This window comes from Eptatretus burgeri, chromosome 13 (assembly GCF_056783735.1).
Source record: "Eptatretus burgeri isolate ZD-2024b chromosome 13, Ebu_testis_v1, whole genome shotgun sequence".
NCBI lineage: Eukaryota > Metazoa > Chordata > Myxini > Myxiniformes > Myxinidae > Eptatretus > Eptatretus burgeri.
Genome location: NC_140973.1, coordinates 75010029 through 75027296, shown reverse-complemented (window position 1 = coordinate 75027296; position 17268 = coordinate 75010029). Strand labels below are relative to the sequence as shown.

Genomic DNA, 17268 nt, shown 5'->3' with positions numbered 1-17268 from the left:
GTATGTATATATATATATATATATATATATTTATGTATATATATATATATATGTATGTATATATATATATATATATATATATATATATATATATATATATATATATATATACATACAGTATATTGGCAAACGAGGACAAAGACCAGTTTTCAATCATTCCATCAGGAAGTTAATCATGTGTACTGAAGCTAAACAAACTCACTAACACGAAACAAACCCACAAACAGATGATAAATACAGTACTGGCACTCCTCGCTTTACAAACTAGATGTGTTACACCTCCACGGAAATTGTGTGTATCGCAAAAATTATTTTCCTTTAGACAGAGTGTTTTAAATGGAAGACGCATTCCTGATGGGTTGATGTTTGGACACCTTACTCAACCAACCCTAACCTAACTAAATCCAAAATAACTCAGCAAATCAATGGAGAACATCACTAAATGTATAAATAAATGAATACTCACAAAAGAAGAAAAGTAAACGAGTTTTACGAAAAGTAATCACGATTAATGTGACTTGATACCCCTCGGTTATGATGACATCCGAAGTACAGCGCATGCAGATTGGAAACGAAGCAGGAAGGACGGTGTGAAGATGAAAAATAAACCCGTTTCATGGCAACCTACCCATTTCAGAACATACGCTACCCCTTTAGACACGTTGGTGGAAAAAACACCCATCACAGCCAAAATGCATTAACTGGGAGTGCGTATAGCGAGGAGTACCTGTATTACCTGTATTTGCTTTTTGGTGGATTTTGTCATGATTTGCTTCTGTTTTTTACTCCCAACAATAATTGTGAGGGAAGGGGTGCAGCCCCCCCATCCCCCCTCCCCCAGGGTATTCTCTTCTGATTGGATGGATAATGGGTATGGGAAAGAATGAAAGAGAGGGAATGACACAGTGGGTGAACAAGATGGATCCACAGACAGTAAAAAAAAAAAAATAGAGGAACGAATGAGTGGAGGTGAGCAGTGAGTCTGGAATTTGGAGTTTTACCAGAAGGGCAAAGTGTGTCGTGTATGCCATGCAGGGGTGGGGAGGGGGGCAGAGCATGGAAAGGGCAGAGAGTGCGAGACCAGAAATGAGGTGATATAAGACAGAGAGACCCCCTCTCGAAGTGAAAGAGATAGGTTGGAGAGACCAATGATTTTGAATTTGAAAGGGGCATGTTGTATTTATCAGTAAACATCAAATCATTTCCAGATCAGCAGTGAATGATGCAGCTAGTTTCTGCTTATCGGTGGGATGGAATATTGCACGACCCTGTCGAGTCATCTGTAAAAGGAAGCGAAGGTTTTCCAAAGGATCAATAAGGTCATTCAGGAGAGGAATAACAAGATTGTGCCCCACACACTACCTTAGGGCACTTCACTCTCCACTGGGAACAGAAAGAAGAGTGTTCCATGGAAAGTAACGTACTGACTGCACAAGTGTGGAGCCGTATAGGCAGTCAGAAATTCAGGAGTGAAGGCAGTTGTGTGTGCCACTGATGCATAGCTTAGCAAGCAAAGCAGGCCGCCAGACTGTCAAATGCCTGAGATATCTCCAAGGAGATGGTTCTGCCCTCTTGTTTGAGGTTGAGAACCTCGAAGCATTTCTGAGAGTGTCACAGCAGCATCTCCATTGTTTAGTGACCAGGACGGAATTAAAACTTATGATCTTCGAAAAGAGTAAAGACGACATCGGCAGCAATGATGGATTCCACAACTTTGCTTGGAACTGGAAGTAAGCTTACTGGCTTGTAGTTGAGATAGATCTGTTATTACATCGTGTTTGTCGACAGGAGTGATGTTTGCTGACTTCCAGGCAGATTAGAGGCTTCCAAAGTAGAAGGCCAGAAGAGCAACAGAGCAGGATTTGAAAACATGGGCACTGAAACCATCCTGTTGGTGATGGAGGTATATATCTTAATTGTCTCCATCCAAGAAGTGATCAGAAAGAATATGGCTGGAAAGATCAATAAGAAGAGAGGAAGAACAACAGACCATGACAAGAGTTTAGATTATTGAAGTAACTCACAAAAATAAAAAACCCAAGACAAAATCCCCCCAAAAACAAATATTGTGCTGTATACTGTACATTATCATCTGTTTGTGGGTTTGTTTTGTGTTTGTGAGTTTAACTTCAGTACACATGAACTGCTTGATGGAATGACTTGAAAACTGGTCGTTGTACTCGTTGCTGGTTTAAAGAAAAAAAATTCCGGCCCCTTGGACTGCCATGCCATGTTTCATCATGGCACAAAGAGGAGGACGAACCCTGGTCGTGGTTGGAGACTCGGACCATATACATGATTGAGGCTCGTCGAAGAATGAAAGGGAACAAAATGGAGAGGAGGAAACACCAACAGCAGAGTAGAAGTGAGAGTGAGATTAAGAGGATAAAGAAGGGCAAGGTGTGAGGCAAGGGCATCAGCAAAATGGAGATGAGGACGCATGGTGGTGAATAAGCTGCACACAAGTTGAATGAAACACAGCAAGAAGAGGAAGGGGAAGGAGAGGATGAAACAAATAAGGAACAAACCAACCGGCAACTCAGAAATGAAAGGAGGTGGAGGAGAGGGAGGAAATCACAATAACATGGAAAAGGGGAATGCTTTGGGGTATGGTCATTTGTGGGAGGAAGAGATCATGAGTATGGATGGGGAATGACCTGAGGTAGTGGTTAACAGATGTTTTGAAGTCCTGGAGGGAAGAATGGGACTGAACAGACAGGGGAAGTTGGTTCCACAGGTGACAGGAAAGAGGAACAAATGAGTGGAGGTGAGCAGTGAGGCTGGATTTTGGGAGTTTAACAAGAAAAGAGTTACTGGCAGACTGTGTGTGCCCTGCAGAAACCTGGGAGGGACAGAGTCCAGACAAAGCAGAGGGTGCAAGACCAAAAAGGAGGTGGTAGAATACAGAGAAGCCGCAAACCCATCCGCGATGCAAAAGTAACAGGCCTCGACAATCGTTTTTTTAGTGGGAGATCATAATGATTTTGAGGACCTTGTTTTCCATGGCATCAAGAAGGGCAAGGGTACCATCCCAAAGGGGAGAGTGGTACTCCATCAGGCTGTGAATGAAGGCCTTGTATGTTTTCAAAAGTTCAGATTGGACAAAGAAAGACTTTGCATGACAGAGGATGCCCAGTCGACAGCTAGCTTTGGAGGTCGTGTTCAAAATATAGTCTGTCCAAGAAAGATCATGGCAGTTGGTGAGGCCCAAAAGTTTAAGTGACTTAACCTCTTCAAGTGGTTTGTTTAGGAAGCAGATGGAAGGTTTTGTGAGACGCTCCGTTCGGAGAGACAGGGTGAATGTGTGGTATTTGTCCAGGTTGAAAGACATAATCGAAGTGTTGGACCAGCTCCTGATTCTATCAGGGTCTGCAGGGAAGAGAGAGGCTGCTGTCTGTCTGTCTGATGGATGAGAAATGATCTGGCAGAGGGTGAAATCATCAGCAAAGATATAGGTAGGATTTTCCAGGGAATTAGAAAGATTATTAATGAAGATGAGGACCAAGACTGGGCCGAAGATACTGCCTTGGGGCACTCCAGCCTTGACAAGGAGAGGAGATAAAAGGATCCTGTTAAGAGCTACATGCTGAATTTGGGAGTGGAGGCAGTCAGTGATCCATGAGAGGAGGTAGCCTTGGATGCCATAAGGAGAGTGTTTGGAGATCAAGGTTTGGTGCCAGAATGTATCAAATGCTCAACATATGTCCAGAGAGACGACCTCAATCTCAACTGTGACATTGAAGGTTTCATCCATTATTGGGCCAGGAAAACGGACATGTAATCAATTGCGCCAATAGATCTCTCAGACCGAATGAACGTAACATGGAAAACTATAATAGCATGAAACTTGAACTGTTAGCCTTGAAGTTGGCAGTTTCAGATAAATATAGAGATGTTGATTGATGCCAAATGCATACAGGGTTCACTGAGAATGATCCACTGTGTTACATTCAAACCACAGCAAAATTGGGTGCAACTGTGATGAGATGGGTTGGACGGTTGGCAAATTACTCAGTTTGACTTGAAAATTAGGCATCGATCTGGAAAAACTAACAGAAATGCAGACTTTCTTTGTGGAAGGTCATGCACACACCAAATGAAACGGAAGACCAAGAAGGAACCTGAAGAAGTGACGAGCAAAGATAGCGTCATCAGGAGGAACCTGGTTAGGATTCGGGTTTCAGCCGCTACTCCCCTAGCCTCAAACCCATCCAGGTTCAGCCAAGTGAGCCTTACAGAAATATTTCTGCAAGAATTCACTTCACTTTAGAGAGATAGATAAGGAAAGAGAGGAATAGAGAGTAAAAGAGATGAACGAGAAGAAAAAACAAGAACTAGAATGAATAATGAGAATTATTTAAATAAAAAATAAATAGATAAAAATTTGTGAACGGAACAAAGAACAAAGATGTCAGGAAGAACCCGGACATATAGATTTCAGCAGTTACTGATCAGACTCAAACACAAGAACAACATGTACAAACTACCAGAGGTCCGTAGAGACTCATAGACTCGAAGGGACAACAGTCACCAGTGATGGGTGGAAATAATCTTCCTCTCTTCCAAAGGAGGTGCCAATCAAAATCTCCGATCTCGTAGAGGAAGTTTGGCCTGAGGAAACTCAAGCAAAGACGTCATAGAATATCTCCTGAACCTGTGGTGTCGTCAAAGTTAAGTTACCTCGTCTTCCTTTAACAGATCTTCGCGACCTTCAAAGGAACGATCCAGACATCAGCCATATTTAAGGATCGATGGAGATTCCCATCAAAGGAGATTACTGATCAAGGAGAGTAAAGGCCCTCGCAAATTTGTTAAGTCATGGGACAGGATCATTGAAGAAAATGGTGAACTCTACCGGATAATTTGTAGACATGGAGAGGCATTTAAACAGGTGCTTTTGCCAGCAGCTCTGATACCTAAAGTTCTTATAGCTGTCCATGGTGAGATGGGACATCAAAGGCCCGAATGGACATTCGCTTTGCTCGTCAACAGATGTGACTCAATACTGTTCCAGGTGTAGTCGATGTATGTCGGGCAGGGCCAGCAATAATCTCCACACTTTCATGGGGTCATTGGTTGCTAAGAGACCACTAGAAATTATTGCAGTGCACTCCACTCTGTTAGAGAAGGGAAAGTACAACCTTGAAAATGTGCCGATCCTAAATGATGTATTTACCAAATTTACTCAGGCAGTTGGTACGAGGGACCAAACAGCAAAAACCGCAGCACACACACTAGTCAAAGAGTGGTTTGGCAGGTATGGTGTTCCTAAATGGTTACACAGTGACCAAGGAAGGAATTTTGAGGTAGAGGGAATTCAAGAACTTTGTGCCATTTACGGGATTGTCAAGACAAAAACCGGACATTTCCATCCAGAACAGAATGGACAGTGTGAGAGGTTCAACAGAACATTGCATAACCTTCTGTCTCCCTTGCCTCCAGCGTCCAAGCGAAAGTGGCCGATCCTGTTGCCATAGATCCTGTATGTCTATAACCATAGAAATGTACATTGCCTTCAGAAAGTATTAGCACCCTTTGACTTTTTCACATTTTGTTGTGTTACAGCCTGAATTTAAAATGGACTAAATTGAGATTTTTATGTCACTGATCTGCACAAAATAGCCCAGAATGACAAAGTGGAATTTTCTTTTCAGAAATGTTTACAAATGAATTAAAAATGAAAATCTGAAATATCTTGCGTCAATAAGTGTTCAACCCCTTTGCTATAACACGCCGAATTGAGCTCAGGTGCATCCAATTTCCTTTGATCATCCTTGAGATGTCTCTACAACTTGATTGGAGTCCACCTGTGGCCAATTCAATTGATTGGACATGATTTCGAAAGAAACACACCTTTCTACATAAGATCCCACAGTTGACAGTGCATGTTAGACCAGAAATTCTCCCATGAAGTCCAAAGAACTGTCCGTAGAACTCAGAGATAGAACTGTGAGGAGGCATAGATCTGGGGAAGGGTGTTGAAAGTTCCCAAGAACATAGTGAGCTCCATCATTAGGAAATTGAAAGAATATGGAACTACCCAGACTCTTCTAGAGCTGGCCATCTGACCAAATGTGCAAATGGGCAAGAAGGACCTTGGTCAGGTCAGTGACCACGAACCCAATGACCATTCTGACAGAACTTAAGAGTTCCTTGGCTGAGATGGGAGAACCTGCCGGAAGGACAGTTCTCTGCAGCACTTCACAAATGTAGGTTTTGTGGGAGAGTGGTCATACGCCACTTGATTGGGACTGATGGTGGGTGGTATCAGGGCCGATGAGAGGTGGGGTCAGAGGGGTCACTACCCCAGGACCCGGGGTCCGTTGACGGACCCTCGTCGGCTTACCCTCACCTCCTTATCTTTACATGATTGAAGAGTCATGGACAGTGAAAGATCACGTTATGCTTTGTTTGAAGTCCCCGTACTTGCAGGGTTGGCCAGGTGATGTTTGGCTCGTCGTTAACGATCTGGCTGGTCAGGCATGACGTTCGACTAAGGTTAGGACAGGAATTTGTAATTTTCCCAGGGTGTTGGCAATAGCTTGCCGACTCTTTGCGAAGGACACCATGGGATCTTTAACGTCCACTAAATAATGTCGATGATGGGACGCCCAGTTTAACGTCCATCGGAGGGACATTGATGAATCACCCAGTCAGTAAAACACCGGGATGACAGTTTATAGCTGGGTCGGGATTCAAACCCAGGCTAGAAAAGCAAAAGCAGCATCGAAAGCAGCCACGATACACAGACAGACACAAGCTTTAACTTGTATAATAGATTTGTTAATACTTTATTTATTTACTTTTCAACACACTGTGAGATAAAAAGGCTGCTGTTGTGATTTGGCTTTGTTTATGAGTTTGTTGCTGTTCCTATTTGGGATCTTCATTAAAGAAAGTTATTTTAAAAAGTTATAAAAGAGAGAGAAATGGTTCTAATCAGAGGCCATGGTTGCCTGGTAACTTGTCAGACTGCAGAGTTATCTGTGGCCAGCGAACTCAGGATCTGAGGTTGGGCGAATGTCCGAGGAGCTACCTCGTGATAAACCCAGACCCCGGATCCATAACAATATATTATAAGGTTAAAAGAGCCATTGCAAAACGGGTGGCGATGTCCATCAGTCCATTAACATCTCAGCATTTTCGCCTCTCCACCCTTATTACCTGGCCAATCATTTTGAAGCTGACCATCAGAGCTGCTCGGATCTATTATTTAATTAGCAGTTTGATGGCTTTCTCGTCAAAGTAAATGGAGAGAATGTAACGAGCATTGTGGAGAACTGTTGACATCTGATGGGCCACGAGTGGAGTATTCATGTGGAAGTATTTCATGAATGATAGCGAGTGAAATGCGGCACAAATACTCCACGAGTCACACATCTGATATCAAGAGTGATACACAATGCGACTTTGGGTTTATATCTGTGCCATGATCCTCAAATTGGATGTTTTTGGATAGAAAACAGCTCGGATCTTCAATGCAAAACATGTTCAATCAATGAAATCACAGTAGCGATTAAATATTCCAAGATGGCCGCCATGAGTTACTCGTGCCGCCAGAGGAAATGTCAGGCATGTCCATTCTACTCTACGTATATGCCTACAACTGCATACCGCATGCAACGTCTGGATATGCACCGTACTACCTATTCTTCGGTCGAGAACCAACCCTTCCAATTGATGCTATGCTGGAAGAAGCGTCTAAGCCTGCAAAGTCACCACAAAGAGAATGGGTTACAGAACATCATGAACGACTCCAAAGTGCTTTCCAGATGGCCAGCGAAAGGCTTGCAAGAGAGGCTCTGAAACGCCAAAGCAGGTACAATAAGGAGACTGGAGACTATCCATTTGAAGTTGGTGTTCGGGTCTTCCTCAGGAACTGTGTTCCCAGTCGACATGAGATTGAAGACCATTGGCGTTCAGAACCACATAAGGTGGTGGAAAGGAAAGGAAGCAACTTGTAAGTTGTTGAGTCATTGGATGGATCTGAGGAAACAAGAACAATACATTGCTTGGATTTGCTGGATTGTAAGACATTCGTTCCTGATATCGCTCCAGCGAATAACCATAGAGTAGAGCCTGTAATACAGCCTGAAGATAAAGGTCCTGTTGTCAAGGTGGAAGATGATTCCTCCAGGGTGTTAATGCTGAGGAACGTTGTACAACCTCCGAGGTTAATGACAGATGGAAATGCAGATGAGACCAGCGGTTCATGCAAAGTAGAGGGAGCAGGAACTAATTGTGGATGAACCTGTTTTAGTCGGAGATGGATTATTTGAGCCTAATCAGACACTTAGGAGGAGTCAACGGACAACGGTTGGTCAACATTCAAACCCATTTAACTTATCTTGCTCAACTATACATCAAGAGTCACATTGAATCTGGGTACAGACTCCCAAGTATTGTCTAACATTGCTCAAACTCAACTATTGTTCAATCAGGTGACGGCTCGTTTGAGGCCATGTATTGAAGGTTTTTTTTTTTTTTACTTATGTGTGTCATATTGTGTACAAAATGTGTCATATTACTGGGACAGCAATATTTTAGTAGGGTAGTGAGAGAGACGGTGTATTAACACCTTTCTTATTTTATTTCATTTTTCGGAATTAGTGCCATATCTGTTCATGTCATAAAATCCCGCCCTTTTAAAAAATCTGCATCAGGAAAGAAAGCGCCATTTTCAGGCATTGAGCCGGTCATCGTTGCGGGCTCATATTGATTGTATTATTTTCTGTACTCTCACCTGAACTTGTGGATGGTACTGAGTGAGCCCACTGCATCCATAATCAGTTGTATCTCGTCATCATATGCTTTACTACTGGGGGAATTAATTAATGGATTCATTCATGCCAATACACCACATGTAGAGAACCTCAAACTCCTTGTTGTTCATTACCAACTGATAGAGGAATTATTGAGAGGGGTGGTTCTCCGCTGTCTATAAAATGAACCCACCTATTTTCATAGTCAGCCACTGGAATAGGTAAGTCTCTTTAACTTCTCGGCATCAGTATCAGTCTTAACCCCAACTGGGCCACCGATCTATATAAAAGCTGGCCTCCTATGCTTGTCAATGACTGGGCATCAGATGTCGTTCAAGAGGTTTCCTTGAAAAATCATAACTACTCACAGTCTATGATACCTTTGTCCATAGCTCAATGCGAGTACTGCTCTACCCTAAGTTCTGGGGTCCCCTCTCACTCCCCCTCTCCTGGATTGTGTGGAATGTAACACTCTCAACATTATTAAAATCTATGATGAGGCCAAAGCACAAGGTCTGTCGCTCTCATGTCTCAGGCAGGTCAGTGGCCTGTTTATTATTTACCCACCTCTCCTCTGGTTTAGCTCGCTTTTCTCTCTCAGCCCTTCTGACCTTCCACAACTCCAGGATGTGTGTGTTCTTACAGTAAACCCTTTCTGGTTCAACCCAAGATTCCCCATTTCACATCCCTACCTGTGATATTTTCTACCACCATCAACCTTGCATAATTCCAGCTAATCTAACACTCTTGCTTGCAGGTTTAGAATTCCAACCCCTCCTTTTACTGTTCATTCATTATCCTGCGTGTTGAGTGCAACTGTGGCCCACTGCCAGTTCATTACCTTTTTACCATAACATTGCTCTATCATAAGCCTCAATCTAATTGAATTAAAATAAAAAAATAATTGAAATCAGATAAGCGTTTTTCCATTTATTACAAAAAACATTTTTTTCAAGATGGCTGCCCCAGTCGGCCATCTTGGATCCGGCCACGCCCAAAATCAATAGGGTTCTTCCTTTTCAGGTGGCACATGTGTGACCCAAATTTCAAATCGATATGGCAAACACTTTATGAGTTATCGCACTCACAGCTATAAATGTTGACGCCCAGCCAGCCAGCCGAACGGACGGACCGCCCCAGTCGGCCATCTTGGATCCAGCCATGCCCAAAATCAATAGGGTTCTTCCTTTTCAGGTGGCACATGTGTGACCCAAATTTCAAATCGATATGGCGAACAGTTTATGCGTTATCGCACTCACAGCGAAAATGTTGACGCCCAGCCAGCCGGACTGACGGACGACCCCGGTGACAACAATATCCCCCTTCCGCCACACGGTGGGGGATAAAAACCCAGAAAGTTGTTGTTTTCTGAGAGTTAGATTTTGTGTTAATGTGTTAATGGGCCTTCCTACGAATCATGAGCTATGTTTACACCATTGTAGCTATTGACAACCTAACCAATTCCACCCATTGCACAGATGTGGACGAGTGTACGGATGAAGGGCGCTGCATGGGTGGCGAGTGCGTAAACACACCTGGATCCTACAGCTGTTTCTGTCACCCACCTCAAGTACTGGATCCCAGTGGACAGGCCTGCTTGAATGGCTCAGAACCTGCTGGTGTGTGCCATCAAAAGAGCTGCAACAACATTATATGCATGCCTATTTTACACACAGGCCTTGCAAGTGCATGTGAGGATATAATTGCGGTTATAGGTTGCACATTTAACCATATATGATACTTACATCGAGAGCGAGTACAAACATTTCCAATGGATGTAATTAATAACAATGACACACACACACACACACACACACACACACACACACACACACACACACACACACACACACACACACACACACACACACACACACACACACACACACACACACACACTGGTCCATTTTCATTTGGTTATTGTAGTTGTGGATTTCTGGTTATACTATCTTTCCAGAAGATGATATATCCGTACACTTGGACGTGTGCTGGAACATAGACGTGCAGTTAATGTGTAGCGAGCTGGTACAGCGGCAGACCACCTACACAGAGTGCTGCTGCCTTTTTGGCCAGGCATGGGGGATGGAGTGTGCCTTGTGTCCTCTGCAGTCATCAGGTGGAGTTTTTCAAACAATCCTCACACTTTTCACTCACATGTTGTGCCAAAAAAGGGGAGGTGAAGGTGAGAATAACCACTGAGAACTGTTGCCCTTTGTTGTTGTTGTTGACCCGGTCAGTTCTCTTCGAACAGGTCTGCGGCACGGAGATAGCTGATTGATCTCCCAGGAGCGATTCAGAGATCCCTCACTTATATGATGTGGTGCTCTTGTCTAAGTGGAGCAAGGACCAGGCAGTCTTCCATAATGTGTTTTGTTGTGTATGAGGTTGCAGGTATCGTCAGTGGTGTCGAGTCTGTGTTTGTAGTGTAAGAGCTGTGAGTGGTGTCCACAGAAGAGGCGTGCAAGATGAACACGATCGGACCTGGAGAGTAGTTGGTCTGTGTCATGGATGGGTGGGGGTTTACTGCCCAGGATACTGTTTGGCTTGCACTCTCTTGTTGTCCATGCATGAGTTCTCAGCAGTGGTTATCATCTAGATGGGCTAAAACAGGCCCCATAGCTTGAGGTGATCTAAATGGTCACCAGTTTATGCTTAGAGATTTAAACTAGTTTCAGACAAGGTGAAAAATAATTTCCAGGACACCAACACGTTCCCAAGGTTAATGTTGACTACATCTAGGTTTATTAAACGCAGCTTAATGCTTAAAAAGTTTCTCTCCATTACTATCTTATTGTGATCTTCCCAAAAGCTTTTAGTATGACCTCAAAATCAATTAGATATATCGTCATGATTGAGCTTTGCCCAAAGTTTCCAAAGACCTCCTCTCTGTGTATCGTGTATCGTGGATGTCGTGCTTGCAATGCTGACCCATTGTTTTTTATGCATTGATTTTTAAAACCTGCACAGAGGACTATGCCCAACTATGCAACCTCCCTCGAGCTGGTGGATCTCGATCCACTGAAAGAAGGGACTTCTTTGAACCTCACTTCCTGCCAGATGGTGATGAGGAACTGCCACTTCCAGATTTCATGTACCATGGTGGTGCAGACGGTCTACAAGAGACTGCCCCGTTACATGGCCCTGAAGGTATTACCGTTTCATATTACAAAGAATGGCAAAGCAAGAATATTGAAATGATTTTCTTTTTCAATCGCCTCAGTAGATGATAAATGGGGTTTCTGGGATGCCGATTCAAATGAATGGAGGGGAAGGGAAAAACTTTCTGATCCAAGCCCCAAAAGCCCAAAATAGGAGACTCATTTTCTCCCCACGTATCCCCTTGCCTCCCATACAAGCAAATGTAAAATTGAGATTATGAAAGATTGAGACTTATTGATTAAAGCACTTCTTCCCTTTCATATTTTCATTCCACTCAAAGAGCGAACCAATGAATATTTGCCCATGTTCTACTTCAGGGAATAACTTAATTTTCTTCGAACATTCATTTCCATTGAGTATATTCACAAAGAATAACTTGGAACTTGGTTCTTGGTTTAAGTATCTTTGTTGTGCAGAAATGAAATTATAAACTTCTCTTAATGTTCTTATTTGACCACCTCCTGAACCATATATCATTTTGAGATTGTAGTAAATTGTTTTTCCATTGTTCAATTGATAACCATAAAAGTTTTCAGTCCATTCAAGGATATTAATTTTTTTCTTTCCATTCTCAAACTTGTTTGTAATTAAATTTATCCACTTATTTGTTTTATCTACTTTTACCCCGGTTATTTCTTCAATAAGACTTATTTGATATTTCTCACATTCTTTGTTTCCCATTTCAATACCAAGGCTGATTACATCTCCACTCTTTGGTTTGGTTATTGCTTGGTTCTATCATTTATAAATCAGTAAAAAGATGGTGGTAGCGTGTTAAAATTCCCAACCCAATATCTTAACACATACTTATAACTATAAGGGAGACTATTGATTCCATTCTCTAAAATATATCTTTTATCATCAAAAGCTCCTCATGCTTTCTTATTTATCTCTTCTGTATATAATTTATGTTTATAACTGCTTATTGTATTTAGTTTTCTGTACTCTTCCTTCTTTAGGGTTAAACAGTTGTAATAATGTTTAAAGTTTATTGTTTCCTTGATTACATTTTTCTTTATTCCCTTCAGCTTCTTATCACACCTTTCAAAGTTATTATTATCAATATACGTAAAAGCATAAGACTTTGATCTCAATGCTATAAATTCACTCATGACCTTCCTACCCAATTCATCTTCAAACTTTCCATTTTATTCTTTGATGAAAACAACACATCACCTGACTTATAATTACTTGTATCATATATATCAGGTCAGGTATGGGAGCATGTGCCAGAACAGCACGTCGCTGCGTCCACTTTCCGCCGGTACTCCAGGGGCCTCCGTCTGGCCATCCTCCAGGCAGATGCCAGGCCCATCCCCATCTCCTTGAGATGATGGTCAACCTGTTGCAACCATGAGGCACGTGGTCGACCCACTGGCCTCCTCCACTCATGAGACTCCCTCGCTGAGAGAATCTGGTGAGCAGGATCAGAGTCAGGAAAACGAGCCACATGTCCATACAGCCGCAACTGATGCTCACGGACTATGCAGGTAACAAATCTCATCCGAGTCTCTCTCAGCAACCGCTCGTTGGACACAAAATCCGACCAGCGATAGCCAAGGATTCTCCGAAGAGACCTGGTACCAAAGGAATTAAGTCTCCGTCTCAGATCCTTGGTCAGAGTCCAAGTCTCGCACCCATAGAGCAAGACTGGAAGTACCAAGGACCTGAAGACTCGGACTTTCGTCCTCCCGCACAGGTACCGGCAGCGCCACACCCCATGATCCAGTGAATCCATGACTCCCCAGGCCCGACCCAGACGTCTATTGACTTCTGACTCGCAGCCAGCAGAGACATGAACATCACTGCCAAGGTAAGTGAATCTCTCCACGACCTCAACATCCTCACCACAAACAGACACAGACAGGACAGCAGCATCCAAGATGTCACCGAAAGCCTGGATCTTAGTTTTGACCCAAGAAACCCGTAATCCCAACGGCTCCGACTCCTCATTCAGCACCTCGAGGGCCCCCAAGAGGATGTCTAAAGTCTCCGCAAAGATGACTGCATCATCTGCAAAGTCAAGGTCCGAGATCTTGACATTCCCAAATGACGCACCGCAACTTGATCTCTCCGACATCCTCCCTAGAATCCAGTCCATACAAGTGCTGAAAAGTGTGGGGGCAAGTACACATCCCTGACGAACTCCAGTAACAACTGGAAATAGGTCAGAGATGGTACCACCACACTTCACAGCACTCTCAGTACCAGAGTAGAGTTCAGACATCAGATCGATCAGTTTTGGTGGCACCCCACGAAGACCAAGAATCCTCCAGAGGACATCCCGATTCACTGAATCGAACGCTTTACAGAGATCAACATAGGCTGCAAGCAGCCCCTGCCGAAACTCTCGTCTGCGTTCGGTGAGGACACGAAGTGCAAGGATACGGTCAATCGTTGACCTCTTTGGTGTAAAGCCTGACTGCTCTGGACGCTGGTGCTCAAGCAGATGGTGGCGAACCCTATCGAGAATTATCTGAGCAAAGACCTTGCCCGGCACTGAGAGCAGCGTCAACCCTCGGTAGTTGTTGCAGTCTTGGCGATCACCCTTCCCTTTCCAGAGAGGGACAACAAGGCCCCTCTTCCAGTCAGTTGGGATGATGCCTGTGTTCCAGGCAGAGCACAAAACTGCATGCAACGACACGAGTGCAGCATTTCCACCAGCCTTGAGAAGTTCGGCATGGATGCCACAAATCCCTGGAGCTTTGCCCCGTTTCAACTGGTTCACCGCAGCCCGTGTTTCCACAAGCGTAGGTGGACCACAGTTGATTCGAGGGTCAGCAACAGGGATTGTAACACCCTTGACGTCCAACTCGACAGTTGGGGGATCAGCCTGGTACAACCGCCCAAAGTAACCGGCCCAGCGGGCCTTCACTTCAGACTCCTCTGTCAAGAGCCTACCACTCTCTGCTCGAACTGTAGTGCTCCGAGGGATGGGCTTGGATGAACGTAATGCGCGAATTCCCCTGTAAGTGGGACGAGAATCACCTATCCACAGGTGATGCTCTACCCCCTCACAGATTCCTCGCACATAGGCCTCCTTGTCCACGCTCAGTGCACGTACAGTTTTACGCCTCAGCTCCCTGAACAGCTCAGCTCTGCCATTCAGCCTGGCCCTGCGACTCTGGTCAATGGTATCCAGTGTCCCTTGAGAGACAAAATTCTTCTTTGCCCTTCGGTGAGCTCCAAGGCATCCACCGGCAACATCAAGGACAGTGGTCTTGAAGGCTGTCCACAACTCTTCAGGACCCCCCAAAGCACCCAGACCCCCCAAGTGTCCACTCAGCCTGTTCGCAAACTCCTCAGCTACTCTCTCATCCCTGAGCTTGGCAACATCCAGCCTCGGCTGGGATGGTACCATTCTCCAGGATTTAAGGTGCAGCTTTAGAGTTGCTACAACAAGCCTGTGGTCAGTATTGAGGAACTGAGCACTCCGGTAGACCCTGCAGTTCTGGATCATCCTCCAACGACCGTCAATGAGGACATGGTCAATCTCCTTTGCCACACCGCCAGCATTGGAATACCAAGTCCAGCGATGAGCTTGTGGGCGCTGAAACCATGAACCAGCCACCCTAAGTCCATGACTTCTTGCAAAGTCAAGGAACTTAGTGCTATTCTGGTTCATAGTTCCTGACCCATGGGGACCAACACACACCTCATAACCGTCCCTATCAGTTCCTGTCGATGCATTGAAATCCCCCAAGACTAGAAGTGTATCTCGTCTGGGGCACTGATCAACCACAGACTCGAGTGTGGCGTAGAATGCATCCTTCACGGTGAGATCACTCGCCTCAGTTCGGAGCATAAACAGAGACCATGGAAATGACACCTAAGGAGTGACGAATCCTTAATCTCATAATACGCTCGTTGACCGGTGTTACCTCAATTATCATTGGGGTCAGCTTATTGGACACAGCTACAGCAACTCCTTGGGTATGGTAACCATCAGAGCGACCAGACCAATAGTAGGTGTAACCACCCACCATTATCTCGCCGCAATCCGGTCTCCGAACCTCAGAGAGAGAGCTGCAATCCCGATGTCCAAACGCTTGAGCTCAGATGATAACAGAGACAGGTGATCATCCTCTCTTAGGGATAGGACATTCCAGGCACCCACCCGAAGGGACCGCCTCAGGTTAACCCAAGGAGACCGCCGTCTGGTGGACGACACCTCAGCACCACTCCGACACACTCTCCCGCAATCTGACCCAGGGATGTTACCCCGTGGTTTCCCTCCTATCAAAGATTGGGGGTCCCGAAGGCTTTGCCCCAATCCCGTCATCCGGTGAGCTGCCCTGCGAAGGGAAGCTGCACAGGAGGTACTCCCACGGAGTGGGTTTTCAGATTTTTTTGCGTTTTTGCGTTTTGCGGAATGAAGGGTTTTACGGTGGCCGGAGTGCAAATCCTGCCACCAACCTCCTAATAAGAAGTGACCCAACTGCAGGAGGACGTCCGCAGACACAGTTGGGCACTAGATATGGATGGCCGTTGGCTCACAAGGAGCTCCTCCGCCCTTTGACAGGTTTTGTTTTTAATCCTGCTGGGTGTCCATATCCAAACACCCTCCTCACCAGAAAACCTGGTGGGGGAGACGGTTTAGTCGCCGACAACCCGACCATGGAACAGGTTAGTACAGGTTTACATGGTACCTGTAGCAGGTCACAGATCGAACCTGACCTGACAAAACCTGATATATATATATATATATATATATATATATATATATATATATATATATATATATATATATATATATATATATATATATATATATATATATATATATATATATATATATATATATATTATCAATCATATAAATCACTTGTCTTAATTTCTAATATAAAACTATCTGTATCCATATATAACAATGACACATTATCCTTATACTTTGATTTTAAATTATTATAGTAATAGTCATACATGACTGACTTTGACAAGTCAAGAATTGATGTTCCTATATAAATAGGTTCATCCATTTCAATACTCTCTTTTTTCAAATAAATAGCACAAAAGTTCTCTGAAAACACCTCCGCTCGCTCAAAACTTGGTCTATTAATTAACTTTGAAGCCTGTTTCCAAGATGTAGCAAGTCTTATGTTTGTCGATTCCAAACATTTTCCATAGTTTTTCCAAATACAGCATTATTCATTCATTTATAAAAGTCCTTCTCAAAATCTGTTTTTGCTTCTCTTCTCCTTTTTGTATTAAAATCAATCTACTTCTTTAACCAATGACTGTTTAAATTTCAAAATCCTATAAATTTTCCTCACTCTCAACCCAGCAGATAAATATTGTCTCAAGTTCCTTTGATGCAAAACATAACTTTCTTTATCATGTAATGTAG

General features: G+C 43.9%; 1 protein-coding gene across 2 annotated transcripts in view; it reads left to right on the top strand.

The window, feature by feature from the left end:
• The window catches only part of LOC147014804 (uncharacterized), a 109184-nt gene that overhangs the window by 47918 nt on the left and 43998 nt on the right, over window positions 1-17268 (top strand). The window contains exons 10-12 of one of the 2 annotated variants that reach the window (XM_085853087.1): window positions 10241-10381; window positions 10723-10878; window positions 11730-11909. In XM_085853087.1, coding sequence (XP_085709213.1) covers window positions 10241-10381; window positions 10723-10878; window positions 11730-11909 — 477 coding nt within the window. Of the gene's footprint in view, window positions 1-10240; window positions 10382-10719; window positions 10879-11729; window positions 11910-17268 lie in introns of both variants that reach the window. The other variant, XM_085853086.1, reaches the window with a different exon arrangement.